Here is a 27,473-nt window from a genome sequence, read left to right as displayed (position 1 = left end):
AGTCTCTGGCTCAGTGTTAGTGTTGTCTGCAACAGGAAGTGAAACCCTGCTGCCGACTCTCCTGCTGCTGAGTGGGTGAAGCACTTTATTCAGAAAGTTCGGCTGCCACTGACGGCTCCGGGGCTTTGAAAAATGGACAGCCAAGGACGAAAAGTGGTGGTTTGTGATAACGGAACAGGGGTATGTCCGCAAATCTAACACCTGGCATTTGTTTTTTTTCTCGCTTGGCTTTTGCTTAAGTTTAATGGGAGTGTAAGACAGACAGACAGACAGATCCCGAACAGGAAGTGCTGAAAGCTTAGCGCAGCTCTCAGGAATGTAAGACAGCTGCATTAAATGCATCCACTCTGTCCTCACTTGTTCTCCTCTGCCGCGAACTGCTTGTCTTATAGTTATTTCTCCTTTTTTATATAACAATTTTTGCTTATTCAGTTGTCTGCATGGAAACAAGATACTCAGTTCCTGCTAAATGTTGCATTATTTGGGGACATGACCTTGATTTCGTGTTGTATATGTATACAAACATAGTGGCGCACTGATTCAGTCTCCACAAAGAAACATTTATCCTTTGGTTGTTGTATAAAAGTACCAAGGTTCAGTCCTGCAGCTAGCAGCGTTAATTTTAGCCTGCTAGCTTGCTCTGGTCAGTACTACCATTATATATAATTTTAGATGGCCTTTTTGGGTAAATATCGTTACAGTTAATCTATTATATTGTCATAAACTCATGAATGCGAACTGTTATGATGTCAAAACGAGGTTTTGCCCATTGAATCACTGAGTAATGATGTTAATTACTTCCTTGCCTCGCCATGAGAGTTAGTTGAGGGTGTGTCAGTTGAGTTTTTTTACTTTCTTAACCTATTCTACATATGAATTTTATTATGTCATTATACATGATGTTACAATTGATGCCTAATATTATGCTCTGGGATTTGGGGGCGTGTCGATGACATAACACCGGTTGTGTCTCGCCCATTATCACGTTGATTGATTTAAGGAATATTCCGGGTTCAATACAAATTAAGGTCTATCGACAGCATTCATGGAATAATGTTGATTACCACAAACATTAACTTTGACTCGTTCCTCCTTTTCTTAAAAAACAAAATGTTACTGTGAGGCACTTACAATTGAAGTGAATGGGGGACAATTTTTGCAGGGTTTAAAAACTGAAATGTGACACTTAAATGAATTGGCTATAACTTTACACAGAAAAGGATAATAAGTGATTTTATCTTGGTAAAATAAACATATAAATATATTATTTTGTTTTCTGGCTATACTTTTGAAACAGTGAGAATTTTAACATAAAAAACTCCTCCATTTACTTCCATTGTAAGTGCCTCACTGTTGAGGTCTTCACAGGTCCACTTGGATCTGAAAATCCGAAGTCCGACCCTGAGACCAAATCGGGTGCGGGTCTAAAACTTTGACGAGTGCCTTGGATATAGATTGGGAGGGATATTAGTAGCCTTGGGTCTTGGGAAATTTTAAATAAATGTGCTTTTACCGAATGGACAGTTTTTCAAATATGCCAACTTTCCATTTTTCGTTTCAGGCGTTTAACAATCATTTATTATTTTTAAGAATAATTATTTAATATATCTTATGACAACGTTATTATTCCCCTTCTCTGTTCTCTGTCAATCTGCACTTCTATGTGTATTATCAAACCCTCCTGGATTCTGGTGCATGTAGACTGTGCAGACGTTGCTGTCTTTTACATTCGGGTCCGAAAAAAATTGGCGTTGAGTCAAACTCTGGTCTAATTTTACCGGGTTTTCCTCTGGTTGGGTTTTTCTTAAAAAAAAATGTGTCTGTACGGGTTGAGTACAGATCTTAGGACCTGAGAAGGCCTCTACCTCACTGTAACCATGATTATTGCTTAATTTTGAGTCAAAATACATTTTGTGGTAATCAACATTATGACATAAATGCTGTCAATTGAGTTTAGCTTGTATTGAACCCGAAATATTCCTTTAAAGGTGCATAAAAAAGTTATACTCTTAGAGAGTATTATTAGTAATTTTGAAACATACATTATGTATAAAATCATGACTACTCTCATAGGATGAAGACTTCAGTCATATCAGGAACCATTTAAAAGCTGTTTTATTCTACAAGGAGAGGGTCCGCTCATGTTATGATCACAGGACCAGCTGAATATTACTTGTTAATCTCGGTAACCGCCCTCTTATCTCTTATCACTCATGGATTAAATTGATCATGGCTGACTGTGAATAGGGAATTTCTACAATTTACCTGTTTCAGTGACATCACTTTTCCTCACAGCCACCATATTTGTGACCATCAGCGGGAGGAAACAATAGCAGTGAATGGAAAAGCACCCAAAAAATGATATAAAACATCAAAAATAGCATTTGGTCCATGCCCAGTCCCAGGAAAGGTTCTTGTAGGTCTGAAGACAGCACAAATATTGCCAAATTGAACTTTCACGGACATTTCAAGATATTTTATCCATTATTCATCTCTGTACGGCAGCTGGTCTAATGTGTGACCGGTGAGTACACATGCCCACCGGTATTTCACTGTAAACATCTCTCATTCAGAAGTTACAAAAGTTTTGTCTTGTTTTCTGGTCTGATTTAGTCACAGTATTAAAAAATCTATGTGATGATCCTGTCTGTATGAACGTAGGAGCTTCTTTTATCTCCTGAAAAAGGTTTCAATCACATCTCACAGCACAGCACAATGAAGGTATATGGAAGATTGGTCACAAACATGGCGGCGTGGTTACAGTGACATCGCATGAAACCGGTCAATAGGACTGGTAACTTAAAACAATTTGTTTTAATGATGCTGCATCCACACCACTAGGTGTCAGTGTTCATAGTCAAATAATTACTGAGTGCACCTTTAAGTTAATTGGAATTGAATGGGAGGGTGGGACTAATGTCTGGAAATATTAAATATGTTTCCTTGATTAAGCTTAGAATGGCTTAGCCATTTATTTTCAGTATATAGTAAGTGGTTGAGTCAGGACAGCCAGTGACACAGTAGTTGAGCCAAAAGGAAGTGAGGTCACTCTTTAAAACCACAGCCAAATACAAAAAGAGCATATCTACACATCAGTTGACTAATAAATGAGCCTGAAAGCCTTCAGTCTATTTTGGAAGTGTTATTGCTTTGAGAAACAAGAGAGTGACATTATGCCAGCCAAATTTTGTTGTGAACAATTGACCATTTTATGTTGAATAGAAAAAATTGTCAGGAAAATAGAAGAAGAATTATGTCTTAAACTGTTTCTGACATATCTCACTAGGGCATATACTTCTTCAGAACACAAATTAAGATTTTTAGAACAATATTTCTGTTCTGTTGGTCCATACAATGTAAGTGAATGGGTGCCAAATATCTGATGCTCCAAAAAGCACATATAGCCATCATAAAAGTAATCCATACAACTCCAGTGGATTAATTAATGTGTTCTGAAGTGAAGCTCTTGGTGTGTGTGTCAATAGATCAATGTTTTGAATCTTCGTTTTTACTAAAAATGGCCGCTTCCGGCCAGCAAAGGTTTGCAGGTGGAGCTGAAACTGCTTCTCGCATGACATAAGCGCGAAAGCCTCCTTTGCATAGATATTAATAAGTAGATCCCTTATTAGCAGCTGTTTCTATGGACCGCGGTGCTTTTTAAACACAAAAGGAGTTTATGCAGTGGTCTGAGCAAGGCTCGGTCTGAGGCATCTTCTCCACTCACTCACTTTCATTCAAACTGATTTAAATGCAGTGCTGTATAAATGTATTTTCTCCCTTCCTGATTTCTTCTATTTTTGTGTATTTTTTTAAAATTGTAAATGGTTTTAGATCTGCAAATGAGATATAACCTAAAACAAAGGCAACCGAGTAAACACAAAATACAGGTTTTAAATATATATATATTTTTTTTATTGAGGCAAAAAAGATATCAAACACCTATATCACCCATGTGAAAAACAAACTGCCCCATTAAACTTAATAGCTGGTTGTGCCACCTTTAGCAGCAACAACTACAACCAAATGCATCCGATAACTGGAGATCAGTCTTTCACAATGCTGTGGTGAAATTTTGGCCCACTCTTCTTTGCAGAACTGCTTTAGTTCAGCCACATTGGAGGGTTTTCAAGCAGGAACTGCCCGTTTAAGGTTCTGCCACAGCATCTCAATCAGGTTCAAGTCAGGACTTTGGCTAGGCCACTCCAAAACTTTAATTGTGCTTCTTTTGAGCCATTCAGATGTGGACTTACACCTATGCTTTGGATCATTGTCTTGCTGCATAATCTAGTTGCGCTGAGCTTCAACTCACAGACTGATAACTGGACGTTATCCTTTAGGATTTTCTGGTAGAGAGCAGAATTCATGTTTCCCTCAATTATTGCAAGTCACCCTGAAGCAGCAAAGCATCCTCACACCATCACACTACCACCACTATGCTTGACCGCTTTTTGTGGAATTCTGTTTGATTTACGCAAGATATAACGGGACCCCTGTCTTCCAAACAGTTCAACTTTCGTCTCATCGGTCCACAGAACATTGTCCCAAAATGTTTGAGGATTGTTAGGTGTGTTTTGGCAAAATTCAGATGAGCCTTAATGTTCAATTGGGTTAGCAACGGTTTTCGCCTCGCCACTCTTCCATGGATGCCATTTTTGGCCAGTGTCTTTCTAATAGTGGAGACATGAATGATGAACGTTATTGATGCGAGAGAGTCCTGCAGTTCCTTCCTTGGCTTTTTTGTATGGCTGTGTAGATGCAATCAAATATCGAATTATCGCGATACTTTTTCTCATGATATTGTATCGAGACTTGGATACATGTATCGTGAAATATATCGTGACATTTTCGGGCACGAAAGACACTGAATCTGATCTTGCAGTATTCACGGTTTCTCTCACGGACATGCTGGACCTCTGTCACGTGGTCTTCATTTGTACATCCCAATGTCAATTCTTAAAATGCCAATATCGCTCTTTCTTTCTGTCTACTATCCCCTACTTTCAGACGTTCATAAATACTTTCCATATGCCACTGGCTGGTAAATTTGTTAGATTTCACTCACCAGTGTTTGAGTGATGTAGTGGCGAAGAAGTTCACTGTGTGCTGAGAGTAAAAGCTTTTACACTTTCTGTGTGATGTGAGTCCAAAGACTAGATTTAAGCAAACCAATTTTTGTTTAATAATGTCTCTTTTAATATCTTTTCTGTTCTCTACAGTCAGTTATTTATCAAAAACAACCAAATAAATATTTAATTCTAATCACATATACTCTTGCAATCAGAAATATTCAAACCCCCAAAGAAAGTAAGGATTTATAACTTTAAACTTTTCTGCAGAGCTAGATTCTGCTTTAAATTAAGTCTTTATCAGTTGAACGATATAGCAAATGAATGATGTATTACATCCCCAATTCCAAAAAAATACTACTAAAAACAAAAAGGAGTAAATTATACAAATATAAATTATATTTGTAAATAATATTCACCCTTTGCTGTAATGAAAGCACTTCAACTACACATTATATGATGCTTTACCTTGTGAATTTCATAGTTTTTTTTTGTTTTTAAATGTACAGTAATTTCAAATCAGATGATTGCAACATGCTCCAAAAAAGTTGAGACCGGGGCAATTTAAGACTAATAACAATAAACAATCGGAGGAGTTAAAATAAGGCAGTGGGAAACCGGAGATGTTAAAACGGGTAAGGCAATTGTTTCGTAGTATATTAGGAGCCTCCCAAAACAGCCTAGTCCTTTAAGAGCAAGGATCATATGAGACTAGCAAATAATCCAGCACTTTGAGAACAATGTACCCCAAAAACATATCGGAAGGATTTTGGGCATTTCACCCTCTACAGTGCACAATATAGTTAAAGGATTCAAGGAATATGATCAAATTTTATTGTGTAAAGTGCAAGACAAAAACCACTTCTGAATGCACGTGATCTCTGATCCCTCAGATGTCACTGTCTTAAAAAACATAATTAATCTGTAACGGATATCATTAACATGGGTTTGGGATAACTTTAGTAAACCTTTGTTAGTCAACACCACTCGCCGCTGCATCCACAGATCCAAGTTAAGACTTTACTATGCAAATCAGAAGCCGTACATCAACACTGTCCAGAAGCACTGCTGACTTCTCTGGTCTCGGTCTCATCTTGGATGGAAAGAAAACAGTGGAACTGTGTTTTTTGGTCCAAGAGTCCACATTTAAAAAAAGTTTTTGAAAACACAGCGGTCTTGTTATCAAGCATGTACCTCATGTCCGGACTCCATGACGCATGCCACTCTTGACCAAGTAGCACAAAAAAGTGGTGGTACTGGGTGAGAGCTTTTAGCCAAAAAGTTCTATTTAGGTGTTGATTTGATTTAACCGGGATGGCAGTAATCAAGTCTGGGTGTGTCTAGTCCAGCTGAACCCCATTATGAATGCAGTTTCATAGATTTGGGGATTTAGTAACTAAGGGGCAAATACTTTTTTACACAGGCCCAGTTGCTATTGGAAATTTTTTGCTTCAATAAATAACATTTATCATTTAAAAACTGTATTTTGTGTTTACTCAGATTGCCTTTGTTTTATGTTAGAATTTTTTAAACAATTTAGTATGAGATATACACAAAAACAGAAGAAATCAGGGTGGGGGCAAATACTTTTTCACAACACTGTATATCCACTCACCAAACACTTTAGGAACACTATAAAGTGCCCAATGTGGTCTTCTGCTGTTGTAGCCCATCTGCCACAAGGTTCGACATGTTTTGCATTCTGAGATGTTATTCTGCTCACTAAAATTGTAAAAGGGGTTATCTGAGTTACCATAGCCTTTCTATCATCTCGAACCAGTCTGGCCATTCTCAGTCTCAAACTTTTACCTTCATAACAACACCAATTTTCCTAGTTATACCTGGACACTTTTTCTTGGTTGTTGGCAGATAGGATGTTTCCAAGCTGATTGATCAACAGTGATCAATCATGAAATTGTGGTTAAAAAAAACACTCACATAAGACATTGACTGGCTGTTCAGTACTTTTTAAGCTAATAGAGGATGAACATGGTAGTCTTTGTTTTTCTCTCTCTGACATGTTTTTTTTACTCTCTCTCTTAATCCTTTAGTTTGTCAAGTGTGGATATGGCGGATCCAACTTCCCAGAGCACATCTTCCCAGCACTGGTGGGCAGGCCCATCATCCGATCCACGGCTAAAGTGGGCAACATTGAGATCAAGGTGAGGTCCAGATTGCTTATTGTTCATCTCCAGGGTCAGGAGTGTTACTTTTAAATGTATTTGACTACAGATAACAGAATACATACTGTAAATGTCCTTTTTTAACATATTCCGTTTAGAGATTACTCCTCATCAGTAATGTAATCTAAATACTTTTGATTACTTCATCACTGGCAGATTTTTTCCACTTGTTTTTGAAAATAATCAAGTGAACAATGTGCAAATCATCTGCCAGTACAGAGACAAAATACACTTCTCTGACAAAGCCTAAATAAAGTTCTTATTTTGGGGTCAGATCCACGTTTTAGCTCATAACAGTGTGAAAGCGGACTCTGTTTGCACGTGTGAATGTGGCGCATCATAAGAAAGTACTTTTCAAATGGTCCTCAGATCGCATCCTTTATATGGATAAATGGTTTCCAGCTGAAAAGACTAAAAATGTAATGAAACAAATGACAATAAAATGCAAAGTAATCTATTCAGTACTCAAAAAACTTTTCGAAAGTAACTGTGTGTTCTGTTACCAACTATTTAAACTACAAGTATTCCATTACTCCCCAACCCTGGTCACCTCACACTCTTCTATCTGCCTGGTCAAATAATCAGCATGGACCTCGTGTCAGGTTGTAGGATTTTATGAATGACAAAAGACAATATATGGATAGATCCCCCAAGCTAATATTTTCAACTTGAGCAGTTAGAGTTGATTTTTAAAAATGCTGCATTTCTCTTCTCTCCTATGACCTGCTTTTTCATACTTGCACTCTTTCCCTCTTGTTCTTCACACGAAGTAGAATAACAAAAAAATGGTAAGTGCAGTCCGGTGTGTGCTCTGTTTAACACTTGTTGCACTGTGCAGATCTCAACATGTTCAAATAACGATCTTTTGATTTCTTTTAATGCATTTGATTGATTTTCTCATCCATTACAATTAGGGCTGGGCGATATAGCTATAAGTTATTTATCTTTATAATATTCCAACATTTGACAATCTTCAATAATATATATCTCAATATTTATGTATTTGCTCTGGAATGGCTGTAAAGGGTGTTTTTCTTTTCAATCAAAAAATCTTTTTGACCACACAGCAGTTGATGTCAGAGTAATAGAGAAAAATCAAGGCATGGTTTCTTTTTTACACTTTTTTTCACTAAATTAACACAAGGAATAATTATTTAATAATTTTAATAGTTGAGACCAGAGACAGTGTAAATCAGAGACACTAAAATCTGTTTTGATGCTGGCGTACTAGTCTTGAAGAAAGAGCTATTTAAGAAACGTATTAGCCAGATAAGTGCATTAAAATCTCTTTGGTGTTCACGATATTGCTAAATTTTACCTTGCCAGCAAAACCATTGCAAATGTTTCTTCAATATTGGATATATTGCCCAGCACTAGTTCTGAACTGTTTAATTTCATGTTCAGTTTGTGTACGTTTGAGCTAAATTGCAGTGGTGTATCAGAGTTTCTCTTTAACATTCAGGTTTTCTTACTTCTTTTTTGGTCTTGCTTCAAATTTGTTTTCTTTATCCTAATATTCACCACAGTGGATGGAAATTTTACACTGCGCTTTGTCTGCAGTTTTAAAGCTACAAATGTCTTTCACAGAACATGGCAACTATTCAAAGCCACACTAGACATCATAGCTGAAGTTCCTCCTTCTCCAGTCCGAAATAGATTTAGCAGAAGTCAGCCTCAAGAGGGAGGGAAATGTTGATATCTGTGCACTTTGTGGAGCTGCCAGTCATCCTGTTTCTGTTTGTTGAATGTCATCTGGCCTTTTAAAATAATGTTTGAGGAACAAAACAGAAAAGCAATGAGAGACCCTAAATAGATCTGACGTGACAAAGGATTCTGCTCAGTTGAGATTGTTTCTCTAAATATGGTTGCATGCCGAGTTGAATTTAAAATGTTTTCTAGAGAGCCATCTGCTTCCCTGTTAAGATAAATAAGATTTTACTCATGGTGCTGTACACAGGAAGTTAGTCAGACAGATGAATTTTAAGGACAGCAGTGCTCTACTGAAAACACATGGCACTACCAGACACAACCTGTACCAGTGCCAAAGTACACCCAGTAATGCTCTCCTTTAAAATGCATACGATCAACATCCAATGGCCTTACTAAGGCAAGCGTACTTTGATTTAAACTTCAGAGAGGAACTTCTGAACTATACCATGAATTGTGTGGTTTGTAGAGGAGAAGGGAGTATGTTTACTCACTAAGCAGTCAGATTTACTTTTTGCCTGGCATAGGAAAAACTGGTGCAAAAATCCCATAGACTTACATTGAAGGAGGCACCCGAGCCATATCTAGAGACAAGAGATGGACTGATAATCGGTTTGACTGATATTTTATAACCAGTTTTCCCACTTTTCCACTTAATCAGGTATTGCTTCTTCAAAATGGGGTTTACTGATAAGGTTGGACACAAAAAAATAAATAAATAAATACTTTTTAAATATGAATTAAGTGAGGGGCTTTGAACAAGTGTATATTGCAACTAAAACTAGTCAAATGAATTATTTTTAGACTGTGGGCAATATTAGATTTATAAAGCAGTTTATCAGAGGATAGTGATAAATTATTTTCTAATTAATGAGCCTAAATGGCGGTTAAATGGCCGATCGGTTATCGGACACTTAACCCTTGTGCACTTCTCATTTTGGACTCACACTTGTATTGTTTGCGGTCAATTTTCAAATTTTTTTTTATGAAAGAAATGTAATAACACTTACTTCAATAAAGTCAAAACTATAAAGTTATACATTTTGGGGGGGGGGGGGGGGGTGTATGCTACTTCTCTACCTTCTTTACATTTCTAAATTACACCATTCATTTACATATACAAATAAGTAAATTCATGTTTATTTTACTACAGTAAAAACCTACACTTCTATAAGTTGAAACATTAAATGAGAATGTGTCAAATATTTGTGTAAAAGAAGAACAATTACATGACTTAAAAATCATGTCATGACACAAATGACCAGTAGATGGCTGCAGAGGTGACATTTATTTGTGTGTGTTCTGCATTGTGAATAATTTATTGATTTTATTAGACAAAAAAAACCCAAAATGCTCTGTGTTGTAGTCTCACCCATTCATTTCCTAGGGTTGGTCAAATTTGGCTGTGAACAAAACAAGTTTCACTCTTTTTATTTTTAATTTTTTTGTCTCACATGGCCTAAACTCATAAAATCCAGTCCAATTATTTTGTGTTTTCAGATGGCAAATTTTGCCTTGAGCAACTCCGATAAAGTATACCATTTTATTGAAGAAACCAAATAGATTTTGTGCATATGGGTTAAACACAAAATAATCAGTATCGGATCGGTCATTAAAGACCAGAATGCCAGAGACTTGGACGTGGGCTCTTTTGACCTAAACCAAGAAACAACCACTTATTTATTAACAACCACATAGCAATGCCCTTGCAACCACCGTCAACATTTTCTTGTGTCTTTTTGGCCTGTGGCTTGTGACTCAGCTTGTGTGTGAGGTTTGGTCTGTGGTAAGGGTGGTGAAGAGAAAAGGCTATTTGAATGAAAATGACTAACACCGTTCCATGCATGGAAATCTGCATTTCTGTGCATGCTTGTTATAGTGAGCAACTGGCTTTTAGGAGTGTAGCATCTGTCCATTTGTCCATCTCTCATCTCAGTGGCTGTGTTTACTGTGTTTGCACTCACCATGAGCCCTTAATGAAGGCTTCCTCGCCTCATACCACAGCTCCACACAGAATTTAGATTGGAAAAGTCCCGGGGCTGATCTTGTACATGAGATACAAAGATGTGAGATATCTACGAAGGCAGCTCACTAGGATATGGAACTGAGCATTTGTCACAATAGCGATTAGTGGAGAATTGCATTTATAACCTTTGACTTGTGATTTGTCAGGATCTGATGGTGGGGGATGAGGCAAGTGAGCTTCGGTCAATGCTGGAGGTGAACTATCCCATGGAGAATGGCATCGTCAGGAACTGGGACGATATGAAGCACCTGTGGGATTACACCTTTGGTCCAGAGAAGCTCAACATCGACTCTCGTAACTGCAAGATACTCCTCACAGAACCTCCCATGAACCCCACCAAGAACCGCGAGAAGATCATAGAGGTGTGTCAGATTTGCATGTAATCATATCATTCAGGTAAACCTCACAAAATAATGGCCAGGTCATATTTCTAATTTCCAAATTCAAAATAAGTAATTATATTTTTAAGGGGAAAAAAAGAAAACTTAAAACTTTTAAGACCAGGATTTAAAAAATTCTATTCGATTACAGAAATATTACAGTACAAGATTACATTATAATAGTATAATATTAGAGTTGTTATTATACAATGCTACAGTAAAAAATATGTACATATTTTTTTTTTAAACCTGCATGTATCGGCATAAATGTTTTTTTTTTTTTTTTATTATTTAATCAGAATTTTAACCAGAATAAAATACATATAATAAAATAATGAAAAAACAAATCTGATTTTTATAATGGTTGATTATTTAAATATGCATAAATTAAAGGAAGTAAAACAAATGCTTCCATAATGTTTAAATACTTAACAATTTGAATAATATTTCAAATTTTTTTTGGAATTGGAGTTACAAGAATCAGATTTTTGTTTTCATAGTACGATAATGAGAATGGTTATGAACATATTGAAATATTATATTTGAAAAGAAAATTGGCTTATATTTTATGCTATTTGCATTTTTATGCTTTTTTATCTTTTATTTTTAATCTTGATTTGATATAACAACACAAATGACAAAGTATGACAGAAAATTGTGTTTATTTTTTAGAAAAATATTTGAACAAAATTATTACACAATATAAATTCTCATAGTTCAAATAATAAGAGTTTCTGAAATACCATTCTTTATAAGAATAATCCCAAACATTAAAAAATAGTTGGTAGCATTCAGGTGCAGGACAAGCAAAATAACTGAACAGAACATATCCTGAAGTGTGTGTGTGTGTGTGTGTGTGTGTGTGTGTGTGTATACACATAACTTGATGAAATTGGAGTGCTTGGATCTCATCTTTGATGGACACACTTTACACGGAAGAAATGCTCCTTACAATTTTAAGCACTTTTTACCTAAACAAGGCGATACAAGGACCTTGTGTTGTGTAAATGGTGTAGAAGAAAAAAACAAACAGAGAGATTTTGCTGTTTGACGGGTCATTTTATTTATGATCGCATGTAAAAAAATAAATACAAATTTAATCAATGTCGAAAATTTCAAAATATAAAATTTGGCCTCAAAATGGTTATCATTTATTTTGTTTTTCATTCCTACGAAATTCAATATATTGTCCCATCCTTATTGAATTTGTCTTATTCCAAAGTGAATTTGTCTTTGTCTGTATTTGTCCCATTGTCCTTTTAGGTCATGTTTGAGACATACCAGTTTGCAGGTGTTTACATTGCCATACAGGCTGTGCTAACACTTTATGCTCAAGGTGAGTTACTCCAAACACTGTTTTGTCTTTGTGCTTAGCATTGATGAAACAGACATTCTGTTGCACTTAATGTGTTCATACATTCTAATCCTTGAGTGGATGTTTGTCTTTTGTGACTCAGGTCTTCTGACTGGAGTAGTGGTGGATTCGGGCGATGGTGTCACCCACATTTGTCCTGTGTATGAGGGCTTTTCTCTGCCACATCTGACGAGGAGACTGGACATTGCAGGAAGAGACATTACTCGCTATCTCATAAAGGTATGGAATATAGTGTGTGTGCGCGCATCACTCACTTTACATACCTGTGTCTTGGTTAAAAGTATAGTTGATGTTAAATATCCTAATTGGATTTAGCTTGTTTGTTATATAAACATTTAGCTCTTAAAGTACAGCTAGGATGAATCAGGGAACTCTGGGACATATCTTTTTACTAGTGCTGTCTGTCAACTAAAATATTTAATCATGATTAAGCGCATGATTTTTCATAGTAAATCGTGATTAATCGCATGAGTTAATTGCAATTTCAGATTTTTAAAAGTGCTGAAATTTGACTGTATATCATTCATTTAGTGTGCAGTGTGATAGTCAACAGACCTTCCACAGGAGACCTCCAACAAGCTTGCCACAGCAGTCTCTCATCAGTGCCATGTATTGTGTGTTTGTCTTTTAGGTGATAGTTCAGAGTTGACGTGCTTCTGTGATTATTAAATTATGCCCAAAGGCGTGGTCACATTTAACCTTTGCACTGCACAATTCCATGGCAAAGAAAGCATTGGCGGATGTTGAGCGCATGTGAAACCAGCAAAAGCGAACTGCCAGGCTGTTTTTAATACAGCACTTTTTACTCTGAGAGAGTGAAGTTAAAAATACAATTTTAGCTAAAATGATTTTCTTGTCCATTGTGAATATTTGGTGTTGCTATGTTCAAAGCACGGCCCACACAGAGGTCACCGCCAAACCAAGCATCTTCTGTTGGTCTAAGTTCACCAAACTTGATATCCGCGAGGGGAAATTCTCCATGGAAAGTCCATTGCGCTAAAGTCACAATTGCACAGATTCACACTGAAATGAATGTATTTTGCCAGGGGAATTTCTCCGTGCGAAGTTAAATGTGACCTTGGCTTTGTCAAAGTCCAATCAGGGTTTGTTTTGTTTAGAACATGGAGCTGAATAATATGTCAGAACCTAATGTCAAATAATAAATAATGGTGTTAAACATTTTAAACTAACCGCATGCGTTCGTTTGTTAATTTCGACAGCTCCACTTTTTAGCACTGCATTTTATTGCAATTTTTATCCCAACACTTTAAACCAATAAATAAGATGCATGCAATGCAATGGTGAAGTTATGATGACTTGCTTGTAGGAAGGAATGTAGTTGCTTACAAGTTGTTCACATGACCTTGTGTGCAACTAGAATGTGGTCCTGAAAACATTAGTCTCAGTTTCAAACCTATCAACCACCTATCAAATTTGATGTCTAATACATATTGCATAACAAAACTAGAAAGTTCTTTCTTGATTGAAGCTGTGTTCTGATTGGCTGACTTTACATAAAAAGATTGGAGCTTAGTGCTTAAAAAAAGATTAGTCCCACTTTACCCTTTTTAACCTATTATCGTGTTAAAGCAACCACCGTTTGTGTTATTCAGTCTCGCCCTGTAATTTATGACTTAATGCCAGCCAAATGAGATCTCTTTTTGTTGCCATCACACAGCTGCTCTTGCTGCGAGGTTACGCCTTCAACCACTCGGCAGATTTCGAGACTGTGCGCATGATGAAGGAGAAGCTCTGCTACGTGGGCTACAACATCGAGCAGGAACAGAAGCTCGCTCTGGAGACCACAGTACTGGTGGAGTCCTACACGGTCTGTTTTATAGTATTTCATGAACCGTTTTAATGCAAAGTTGCAGTTTAAAAAGGTGTTAACAGCCTGCATACTGGTGGTATACTTCTTGCTGAAATTCAGATGTTGTGAGGCAGAGGTTTTCTGGCTGGAGTTTTTAGGATGTGGTTTCACAGATTTCCCACTAGGATGCAAAAGTGTTCTGCATTTCCATGGTAATGTGATCTTCAGATTGGATTTAGCAGCAGGGAAATTCTTCAGTCTACAGTACACTTGGACATCCTGTGTAAGATGCCAGACATGTTCTGTTCTGATTGGCTGCTGCATGTGTGATGGCCTCAAGGGGGCAGCGGTGAGGTTTAAGTGAAGGAGGTAGTTTCTGGCAAGTTGTTTAAATTTTGCCTGTGTTGTTTAAAGACAGTATAAAGTTTTAAATTTCCTTAAGTATGGGGGTGACATTTTCCCTTTACTTTCTTTTTTAAACCTCTTTCTGATAAAAAATTAAGGACTCAAAAGAACAAGTTTTGAAACAGTGAAGGCAGTGTGGCATCGCATTTGCCTATCCCAGCATGTAACATCATTTCCTGCATGGCCGCAGTCCGTCCCCAGCTGAGAAGCGCTGCATATCCGACTTCTGGACACTTCTCAATGAGCCTTTTATATACTCCCACGCACCCTGTCGCCATTTTCTCATTAGTCATAATGTTTTTTTCAACTGTGGGTTACCCTTCAGACCTGAGACTTTGCTCAGTCCAATTGAATAATCGAGGCCGATTTGAAACCTTGTTGCATGTGATAATTGACCAGCCTAATTTTGACAAGGTGTGGGCGACAAGGTTTTATAATCTTGTTTTTTCCAGTTTCCATTGGAGGCAGTGTAACGTTGCAAATCAAAAATCACTTTGATGTACATACATTTGAACTTGAGTTGGGCAATTATTTGAATATTTTTCAGCCTTTTGACAATATTCAAAATACACCTAAAATGAAAAGGAATTTGATATATATATATATATATATATATTATTCATATTTCACAAACGAAAATCAAAATGTCTCTCAAACTACTTAAGATATAATTAAATAATACTATATATATAATATATATAAAAATTATAAAAATATAATTTGGTATAATATACAAATATAATAAAATATTTGTATAATTTATATATTTATACAAATTGAATATGTATAATACGATATATAATAATACTAGAGTAATATTATAATTACTATAATATAGTAATAATAATAATTAGAAGTATAATTACTTCTAATTAGATATTCAGAGGAACTGTCGTTGTGACCAAATAGCCATTGTTGCCAATTAATGCAAGGCGTAAAATGTAATATAAATCTAGTTAAAAATAATCAAGGCATGTTTTCCACACCATGTTTTACTAAATAAACTCAAGAAAGAATGATATTTAATAATTCATTTTATTTTCCATATACACCAATATAACAATACATTTTTTTTATTAAAACATAAAATATGAAAAATGGCATGCAAAGAGACAGATATTTTTGAGTAATGATCCAAGTGAAAGTGAAACAAACATTTTGAACTTATTCACTGAAATTAATCAAACTTACCAGATTTAACACTATTTTTGCTTCTGAAGTTATAATTAAAATATAACTTTATTCAACACTATTAAAATATCAGTCATAAATCTGTCACACTCACAAGTTGCAAGACAAAGAGGGATCGCAAAACTATTCTAATGACACAGTCTTTAGGATAGTTATGGCCAAAAAAACCTTCATTAAAATCTTTTTCAGTATTCACCATGTTGCTTAATTTATGTTGCCAGCAAAATCACCACCAATATATTGTTAATGTTAGATATATTACCCAACCCCATTTAAACATTCAATACAACTCCTTACATTTATGACTTGGCATTATGATTGATTAAAAGACTTAAATATCTATATATTCTTGTGTTTAGCTGCCTGATGGCCGGGTTATTAAAGTAGGAGGTGAGCGGTTCGAAGCCCCTGAGGCTCTGTTCCAGCCTCACCTCATTAATGTGGAAGGGGTCGGAGTGGCTGAACTTCTCTTCAACACCATTCAAGCAGCAGACATCGACACAAGGTGAGATCAAATGGCACTCCTACTGTACTGTCTTGAGTTGCTGTTAGGTTTGCCACCAAAAGTTCCATGTCATAGTATCCTTTCTCCTATATTCACAAGTATATGCTATGTTTTACTAAGTTCTGCTTACTTTAAGGGATAGTTCACCCAAAAATGTTGTCATCATTTACTCACACTCACATCTTTCTGACACGTAGACGATATATTGGTTTTACTCCTTCTGTGCTGATAGTTGCTTTTTGGAACTATCTGTTATTGGCAACAGTCTTTGCCAATAGATGCAGATCTATCTGTCCGTCCATCCAACCATCCATCTGCCACAACATTAATACCACCTGCCTAATATTGTGTAGGTCCCCCTTTTGCCACCAAAACAGCTCAAAGTGTCCTGTGGTATCTGGCACCAAGACATTAGCAGCAGATCCTTTAAGTCCTTTTAGTAGTGAGGATGGGCCTCCATGGATCAGACTTGTTGGTCCAGCACATCCCATAGATGCTCAATTGAGGATTGCACTAAGGAGAGGCTACCATCAGGCCACTCTGCCATAAAGCCCAGATCAGTTGAGTGTTGCAGTGATGGTTGTCCTTCTGCAAGTTCTCCCATCTCCACACATGATCTCTGGATCTCAACCAGAGTGACCATCGGGTTCTTTGTCACCAAGATTCATGCCACACTACAAATCACTGAGATCACATTTTCCCCCATTCTGATGGTTGATGTGAACATTAACTGAAGCTCGTTACCCGTGATGTGACTGCATGATTTTATGCACTGTACTTCTGCCACACAACTGGCTGATTAGATAATCACATGGATGATTGTTGGTGCCAGATGAGCTGGTTTGAGTATTTCACACACAACAGTCTCTAGAATTTACTCAGAATGGTGCCAAAAACAAAAAAACATCCAGTGAGCGGCAGTTCTGTGGATGGAAATGCCTTGTTGATGTCAACAAAGACTTGTTTGAAATTACAAAGTCTACGGTAACTGAGATAGGCGCTCTGCACAATTGTGGTGAGAAGAATGTAGTCTCTGAATGCTATTCTGATATGCGAGTTGGCGCCGTTTTGGCGGCACGAGGGGATCTACACAATATTAGGCAGTTGATTTTAATGATGTGGCTGATCGGTGTATGTATTAGTGGTGGGAAATTTAATGCGTTAAATTCTGCGCTTTTAATAGTTTTTGTTTAACATGTAAAAAAAAAATTATAATCAGTTAATGGAGTATCCATCGCGAGATTGGAGAAAGGTATCTCGAGTTGTTACTGGCAGGGTGTTCAGCCCTTCTGGCTAATTTGTTTAGGAATAGGGTGGGGTAATGGCACCTGCTGCCTGTCTGGAACAAATCCAGGCACCTTTGTACAATGGGTGAAACTTCACTAATGTTTTTCCTGTGGCTTATTGGCATACATTTTCAGGAGACACACTCCACACGACTGCACATCCTAGCAGAGAAACTAATTGTGTGGAGCAGTGAATGTTTCGTCACACGTGATGCGTGTCCCGGGCATTATAAACACGGGAGCAGATTTAATGCACGGAGAATTGAGTTTTGTGAACCAGGCATAAAAGGCAGGCTGCTGTATCTCTTTGCATTGCCTGTAAATGTGCAACTACTGTCATCTGACCAGTTTCAAAAGCGGAACCATGTGTGTGCGTGATAGTGTGGCCGTTCAGCAAGCTGCAGACAGGTACAGTGCATCCGGAAAGTATTCACAGCGCTTCACTTATTCCACATTTTATTATGTTACAACCTTATTTCAAAATTGATTAAATTCATTATTTTCCTCAAAATTCTACAAACAATACCCCATAATGACAATGTGAAAGAAGTTTGTTTGAAATCTTTGCAAATTTATTAAAAACAACAAAAATAACATAAGTATGCACAGCCTTTGCCATGACACTCAGTTGAGCTCAGGTGCATCCTGTTTCCACTGATCATCCTTGAGATGTTTCTACAACTTGATTGGAGTCCACCTGTGGTATATTCAGTTGATTGGACATGATTTGGAAAGGCACACACCTGTCTATATAATGTCCCACAGTTAACTGTGCATGTCAGAGCACAAACCAAGCCATGAAGTCTAAGGAATTGTCTGTAGACCTCCGAGACAGGATTGTATCGAGGCACAGATCTGGAGAAGGGTACAGAAACATTTCTGCAGCATTGAAGGTCCCAATGAGCACATAAGTGGAAGAAGTTTGGAACCACCAGGACTCTTCCAAGAGCTGGCCGCCCGGCCAAACTGGACGACCCGAGCCCAGACTTGAACCCGATTGAACATCTCTGGAGAGATCTGAAAATGGCGATGCGCCGAAGCTCCCCATCCAACCTGATGGAGCTTGAGAGGTCCTGCAAAGAAGAATGGGAGAAACTGCCCAAAAATAGTTGTGCCAAGCTTGTAGCATCATACACAAAAAGACATGGTGCTGTAATTGGTGCCAAAGGTGCTTCAACAAAATATTGAGCAAAGGCTGTGAATACTTATGTACATGTGATATTTTTATTTTTTTATAAATTTGCAAAGATTTCAAACTAACTTATTTCACATTGTCATTGTGGGGTATTGTTTGTAGAATTTTGAGTAAAATAATGAATTTAATCAATTTAAATAGGAATAAGGCTGTAACATAACAAAATGTGGAAAAAGTTAAGTGCTCTGAATACTTTCTGGATGCACTGTATATAGGCCATAACAGTTTATTGCAGGGGGGATATTATCAGTGAATAAAAACTTAAAGGGGTCATGACATGAGAAACCAAATTTGCCTTGATCATTTGGTATATAAGAGGTCTTTGTATCATTAAAACGTCCTGCAAGTTTAATATTTTAAGACGTCCTCCCCATTCTAAACGAATCATTTATTTAATCAAGCTCAAAATACAGCTCGTTCTGGATTCATGGTTAGAAGTGACGTGTCGGTTAGAAGTGACGTAACAGCGTTTGCATATGACCGCCTCCAGCACAAGATAACTACGATTTAAGCGCAAGACAACTACGCTCATTTCAGTATCGCCGTCGCCTCACAAGTGTTCAGTCGATGGACAGCGAGCTCTGACAGAGACTACTTGTACACAGGAAAATTACGATGCCACACAGATGTGCTGTTCCTGGCTGTGGTCAAACAAAACCTCTGAATAAGCTGCCGAAAGATCCAGACGTCAGGGAAAAATGGATGCAGTTTATTTTTTGCGGACGTTCCAGTCACGGCAGTGTTAACTTAAGCGTTTGTTCTGTACATTTTAAGGATGACTGTTTTGAGAACAAATCTCAATATGATGCTGGCTTTGCCAGAAAACTGTTGCTCAAAGATAAGTCCGTGCCGACTATTCTGGGAACAACGACGACGCAAACTGTAAGTAATCTATTTTAAACTTTAAACTACTTTTTAAAGCGCAATTTCATTCATTATGAATAATCACAGTGTTTTTACTTAGTTTACTTGCATATTGTTCTTGCTGGGGGCGTCAATAATTGATACATAGGCACTGACGTTAGCCAATCATAACAGTGGGCGTTAACACTGAAGTCTTAAATGGAAAACGCCCCCAAAACAGACTGTTTGAATCAGAGGATGAGAAACAGGGTGGGAAAAGGTCATAAATCACTAGATTTTAAAAGTTTTTCTTAAAAAAAAATATATTAATACTATAATTGCACCTAAGGGAACATAATAATACAATAAAAAAACCCATGTCATGACCCCTTTAAAAAACAATTTCAGTGTGTTCCTCGTTGTCTTTTGGCTTTGAAATACAGCACGTTTGTCGCATTGACCACTTTTATGGTATTTTTATGGTGCTTTTTTGTCCTTTTTGGAACTTGACAAATACAACATTCACATTGCTTTTATGGAAAACAGAAGCTTGGACATTCTAAAAACATCTGTTTTTTGTTTTCCACTGAGAAAAAGTTATAGCATATACAGTATCTCTCAAAAGTGAGTACACCCATCACATTTTTGTAAATATTTGATTATATCTTTTCATGTGACTACATTGTAGCAAAGTGTCATTTCTTCAGTGTTAAGTGGTGAGTGTACAGCTTGTATAACAGTGTAAATTTGCGGTCCCCTCAAAATAACTCGACACACAGCCATTAATGTCTAAACCGCTGGCAACAAAAGGAAGTACACCCCTAAGTGGACAATGTCCGAATTGGGTATAAAGTGTTAATATTTTGGTGGCCACCATTATTTTCCAGCACTGCTTTAACCCTCTTGGGCATGGGGTTCACCAGAGATTCACAGGTTGCCACTGGAGTCCTCTTCCACTCCTCCATGACGACATCACAGAGCTGGTGGATGTTAGAGACCTTGTGCTCCTCCACCTTCCATTTGAGGATGCCCCACAGATGCTCAATAGTGTTTAGGTCTGGAGACATGCTTGCCCAGTCCATCAACTTCACCCTCAGCTTCTTTAGCAAGGCAGTGGTCACCAATTTGATGCAGTGTGTGGCGTATGGTCTGAGCACTGACAGGCTGACCCCCCACCCCTTCAACCTCTGCAGCAATGCTGGCAGCACTCATACATCTATTTCCCAAAGACAACCTCTGGATATGACGCTGAGCACGTGCACTCAACTTCTTTGGTCGACCATGGCGAGGCCTGTTCTGAGTGGGACGTGTCCTGTTAAACCACTGTATGGTCTTGGCCATCTTTATGTAGAGCATCAATTATTTTTTTCAGATCCTCAGAGAGTTCTTTGCCATGAGGTGCCATGTTGAACTTCCAGTGACCAGTATGAGGGAGTGTGAGAGCGATGACACCAAATTTAACACACCTGCTCCCCATTCACACCTGAGCCCTTGTAACATTAACGAGTCACATGACACCGGGGAGGGAAAATGGCTAATTGGGCCCAATTTGGGCATTTTCACTTAGGGGTGTACTCACTTTTGTTGCCAGCGGTTTAGACATTAATGGCTGTGTGTTGAGTTATTTTGAGGGGACCGCAAATTTACACTGTTATACAAGCTGTGCACTCACTACTTTAAATTGTAGCAAAGTGTCATTTCTTCAGTGTTGTCACATGAAAAGATATAATCAAATATTTACAAAAATGTGAGGGGTGTACTCACTTTTGTGAGATACTGTAGGTTTGGAACAACATGAAGGTGAATAAGTGATGACAACATTCATCTTCTGTGAATTAAACCTTTTAAGTCATGGTTAGTTACATTATGTGATCCTAAAATATGCAAGCCTTGCAATAAAATGAGTATGCAAGGAGATCACTGTGTTCTGTAATCTTGTCATTACAAGAAATTCACCCTTCACCCCTCCAACATGAATGAACCTCGCTGTATGTTATCATCTCCTCCTCTCTTTCTCCCTCAGGGCTGAGTTCTATAAACACATTGTTCTGTCGGGGGGATCAACCATGTATCCTGGACTGCCCTCTCGACTAGAGAGGGAACTTAAACAGTTGTATCTAGAGCGGGTACTGAAGGGTGATGTCGACAAGCTCTCAGTAAGTTTACCCACTCAATACACGTCTAAGTGTGCCAACCAACAAACACAAGCAGTCAAAAATAGCCCTTTTACTTCTGTGTATGTACAGTAACTAATGTATTTACCTCTCACATAAACAGCTGTCATCTCGGTGTGTCAAGCAGCTTTTAAATGGGTCATATTAATCATTTTTATATTCCACTAATAACGTTCATTATTTGTACAGAAAATTGTCAGAATTGAGCTTTTCATGACTATTTACACTGCCGCATTCTTCAATAACAACCATACAGCCTGCTTTACACAGTGACAGGTTCACAAAACAGTCCAAACTGCCATGTGCCATACAAACTGTTAATATCAGACTGAAAGGATCAGGAACCTTGTTTAAAAAAAAAAAAAGGACAAAAAATGTTTTTTTTTTTTTTTCTTAGAGCGACAGGTGCTAAAACAGCAAAAGATTTGGCAAATTTTCCTAGATTATTCTTTTATTGTTAACCATTTTGGTGTTTGCGAATAATAGTATCTATCTTAATCTATATAACCTCGCGTGACTGGACGAGGCATATTTCTGACTGGCCTCAGAATGTCGCTGAAGTACAGAACAAGCCATTTGTGTACTTTAATTTCAATTAAGCGCAACAGTCCTGTTCCGGAAGTAAAAATCCCATTTATTTTCTCCATAGGGGAGATTTTTAGCCATAACTTTAAAATAGAGCTACCATAAGCTAGGCTAATACTAGGTTGTTAATCAATGGTACATGCTTCTGGTAAAGCCATGAGTCTGCATTATTTCAACGTCCTTTAAAAAAAAAAAAAAAAATCATGTTTAATAGCAGAATTCCTGGAGAAGAACTACACTACCCATAATCCTTGAGATCCACCAATCAGAGATTATAATAGTACAAATTATATTTTTACAGAGGAGATTTTGAGTTCTTAATCTCACAAGATCAAGGAAATTGATTCCCCATGGTATGACCACTTTTCAAAGTGTCAGATGTGTAGCAGTGCCTCCCTGCACCAGCAAGTGGGGCTGTATCACCTGCTCCTGTGCACACACTGATAAAGCAGTTGAGCAGTACAGAAGTCCGATTTACACACGGACTGCCCTGTTGGACTCCCATCTAAATTTGAAGCTGGCCATTGGCCTGGAAAAGTATTTTGGGGAGCCTTAGAGCCGCCTGCATGTCAGTCCACTATATATAGATCATCAATTACAGATGGCATGGCCGATACGGTCGAGCGGCATGTCTGTCTGCTTGTCCCAAAACTGTGTTTAAAGTGAATTAAAACCCATTGACTTTGTGAAAGCCTCCATGAGATCCCTTTCAGCCACCTGTTTATAGGCTGTTCAGATGAACACAGGTCAGCTTCAGAAGAGTTCACATACATTGCACACCTCATTATTCTCCCATTTGGGTTTGCCGCTCCATTCACAACCGGACAGTGTGCTTTTGATATATATTAAAGAGATCCATTCAAAATGTTTTCTGGTATGTGGGTCAGTGTCCATGCTGTTCCACTTCCCTGAAATTCTGATCACTCTATCTATTTAATACCTCCATAGAAATTCAAGATCCGGATCGAGGATCCTCCCCGGCGCAAGCACATGGTGTTCCTGGGTGGGGCTGTGCTGGCTGACATCATGAAAGACAAAGACAACTTCTGGCTCACGCGGGAAGAGTATCAGGAAAAAGGCGTTCGTGTTTTGGAGAAGCTCGGAGTCACTGTCAGATAAACACGGATGCAGTTCCCATAACACCACAATGGCTCTAGCATCTGTCAGTTGATCTATTTTACATTACCCATCTCTTGTTTTCAGCCTCTTTTGCCAGTGACTCCTGTCGTCACAGATGTGGAGAAATGGGTTTGGATTGTGAAGTGTTTTGGGGAGGCCTTGTATTATCTATTTCAGTTATTTTGTCCTCTGTCACTGCATTGATGTACAAGTTGCACAGAATTGTCGTCTGATGTCATTGCGGTTTCTAACAGCGTTTGTGTTTGTGTAGCATTTAAAGGAATATTCTGGGTTCGATACAAGTTTAATCAACAGCATTTGTGGCATCATTTTGAATACCACAAAATATTTTCAACTAGTCCCTCGTTTATATATATATAAGGTTACAATGAGGCACTTAACAATGGAAGTGAATGGGGCTAGTCCATAAATGGATAAAATACTTACTGTTTTATATGTATAGCCACACGATATGAACATTATACATGTTCAAATGATGTTCATGTGAAACAAAATCACTTAAAAACCGTATATATGTGTAACGTTATATCCAATATTGGGATTAAGTTTTTGTTGTCATTACAACAAAGTTGGAATATTAGATAATATTAGCTACAACCACTCACTTCCATTGTATGTGCCCTACTGTATACACAATGTTTGCTTGTAGTTTTTATTTTATTTAAGTCCAATTTTTTTGTGGAAATCAACATGTAACAAATGTTTTTTATTTGTGCTTAAATTGTATTGAACCCGGAATATTCCTTTTAAAATAAATATTGATAACCTTAAAGGGATAGTTCACCCAAAAATGAAAGTTCTATCATCATTTACTCACCTTTATGCCATCCCAGATGTGAATGACTTACTTTCTTCTGCAGAACACAAATTAAGATTTTTAGAAGAATATCTCAGCTCAGTAGGTCCATCACAATGCAAGTGAATGGGTGCCAAACTTTTGATGCTCCAAAACGCACAGAAAGGCATAAAAGTAATTCATAGATCTCCAGTGTTTTAATCCATATCTTCAGAAGTGATATTAGATGTGTGGGTGGGAAACCGATCAATATTCAATTCCTGTTTTGATTGAAATTCTTCTCCCTGCCCAGTAGTGGGCGTATGCTTGAAAGTTATTTGTTTCTCACCCACACCTATCATATCACTTCTGAAGACATGGAGTAAACCAATGGAGTCTTCTGGATTACTTTTATGCTGCATTATGTGATTTTTGTAGCTTCAAAAATTTGGCACCCATTCACTTGCATTGTATGGACCAAAAGAGCTGAGAGAAGACAAAAAACATCTTCATTTGTCAGACACATCTGGGATGGCATGATAGTGAGTAAGTGATGAAAGAATTTTCATTTTTGGGTGAACAATTCCTTTAAGCAATATGTAACCAAAGGCTACAGGGACGAATCTCACAAAACCGATACGTACAGGTCTTATTTTCACCCCAAAATAAACAAGAAAAAAATTGTATCATATTTTGCATTAAGAAAATAAAGCTTATTTTAGGACCATTTATGTTTTTGCTTTGTGAAAAAGAACCCATTCTCTTTATCACAGTGTTTCTGGATAGGTTACCTAGATTCTTTGTATATTTAGAAGTTAGATAATGTTTTTCCCCCCACAATTCAATGAGTATTTTTCACCGTAAATAGATTTTTTTAATGTATATTTTTTGCATTATGGGAATGAGGGTTGGGGAGGGAATGTGCTTAAAGGAATGTTCCTGGTTCAATACAAGTTAAGCTCAGTGGACAGCATTTGTGGCATCATCCCTCATTTGTAAATATAAAAAAAGATGTTACAATAAGGCATTTACAATGGAAGTGAATGGCAGCCAATCTATAAACATTAAAACACAAAAGAATAACCACAAGACATGAACAATATTCTTATTCACATGATCTTAAAATAAAATAGCTTTCTAAACTTATGTATTTATTTCCAATGTTAAAATGTTGTTGCCATGATGATGTAATGCACGTTAAATTCCTGATTTTGTTGCATTAAAAATCATACAAAATCTTAGAGAAACAGATCATTTTTATGTGGCTATACTTTTGAAACAGTGAGTATTAATATTTACGGATTGGTCCCATTCACTGCCATTGCAAGCGCTTTACTGTGATTTTTGCGTTTTTAAATAAACAAGGGATGAATCAATAGAACTTTTGTGACGATCAACATAATGCTGTCAACTTAGCTTAACTTGTATTACACATTTTTATTTATTTTTGATTTTGGGATAATATCTGACCTAGACATTTGCTTGAAAGGTTTTATGAATTTCAAGTACAGTTTGTCTATGCATATGTTTCTGAGACACCATAATATCACTTCTGTATTACTGCAAAGACTAGGCTATAAGCTGTAATAAATGCAGTCCAATTCATGACTGTGTACTCTGTCAGTCCGGTGACAGAGGTTCTAAATGCTTTTATTGTCTGTGTGACATCTAAGGGCAGAAACAACATCTACAAACTTTACTGAGCAACCAAAAGTTATTACGGTTATTTTGATTCCAATGTGGTCATTGAGCTTTAGCCCTACAGCTTCAGAGGAGAAAACCTTGTATTTTTTCTTTGTCTTTTCAGGCCTATTTTCATGTCCAAGAGGGACTCCTACAAATAGTTTTTTAGTGTTTTGATAGATTGGACTGAGAGACTGAGATTTTTTGGTAAGGTATTCAACAAGCTGGCCAGTCTTCTGTTAGATTGCATGTTGAAAATGGTAAACTTCAGCATACTGGTTTCAGTATTTGCAAATGAGATCTGAATTTGTATGATATATACAGTATATATATATATATACAGTACTGTGCAAAATTTTTAGGCACTGGGGAAAAGTGTTGCCTAGTGAGGATGTCTTCAGAAATAATGACATAAATAGTTTTCATTGATCAATTAACAAAGTCCAGTAAACATAAAAAATAAAAATCAATATTCAGTGTGACCACCTTTGCCTTCAGAACAGCACCAATTCTTATAGGTACACCTGGAGACAGTTTTTCTTGGTTGTTGGCAGATTGGATGTTCCAAGCTTCTTGGAGAACATTCCACAGTTCTTCTATCTATTTCAGCTGTCTCAACTGCTTCTGTCTCTTCATGTAATCCCAGACTGATTCAATGATGTTGAGATCTGGGCTCTTTGGGTGCCATGATATCTGTTGTAGGACTCATTCTATTCTATTTGCAAAAGGAATATTGGAAGTCCAAAATGTATATTTCCTATTGACACATTAAAGCTGAAGATATAAATAACCAAATGCTTTTGTGAAACATCTTATGTGCCTTTTGCACAGTGCTGTGTGTGTATATATATATATATGTGTGTGTGTGTGTGTGGTTTGCTTCTCTTAGCTTTCCAAATGTCATAGTTGTGGTTGTTTTTTTACTTTTTATTAATTCTTTTGCAGTGCTTTGTATGGCATACAATAAAATAATATGATTTTGCAGTTGAACTGTTGCTTTTATTTCGATACATGAATAAGGGATGCTCTTAGGATTCACAGGTTAGAGACAGGTAAATCAGATTGTATTGTTTATTACTGATATAATTGATTGTTTATGGACAGTGTAATAAAAAAATACATTTTTGTAAAATAAAATAAAAAA

At 37.2% G+C, this 27,473-nt stretch overlaps 1 protein-coding gene across 1 annotated transcript; it reads left to right on the top strand.

Annotated features, from left to right (window-relative positions):
- On the top strand, positions 1-27,313 carry LOC127617628 (actin-related protein 2-B-like). Its single transcript, XM_052089617.1, has 9 exons — positions 1-180; positions 7,118-7,228; positions 11,129-11,344; positions 12,626-12,698; positions 12,820-12,956; positions 14,416-14,565; positions 16,503-16,648; positions 21,996-22,128; positions 23,680-27,313. The coding sequence occupies exons 1-9, from the start codon at positions 133-135 to the stop codon at positions 23,848-23,850; spliced, it is 1,185 nt and encodes a 394-aa protein (XP_051945577.1). The 5' UTR covers positions 1-132; the 3' UTR covers positions 23,851-27,313.
- Positions 27,314-27,473: the final 160 nt, after the last annotated feature.

Source organism: Xyrauchen texanus, chromosome 24 (assembly GCF_025860055.1).
Source record: "Xyrauchen texanus isolate HMW12.3.18 chromosome 24, RBS_HiC_50CHRs, whole genome shotgun sequence".
Classification (NCBI taxonomy): domain Eukaryota; kingdom Metazoa; phylum Chordata; class Actinopteri; order Cypriniformes; family Catostomidae; genus Xyrauchen; species Xyrauchen texanus.
Note: the sequence above shows the minus strand (reverse complement) of the source record. Positions and strands in the feature narration are given on the sequence as shown.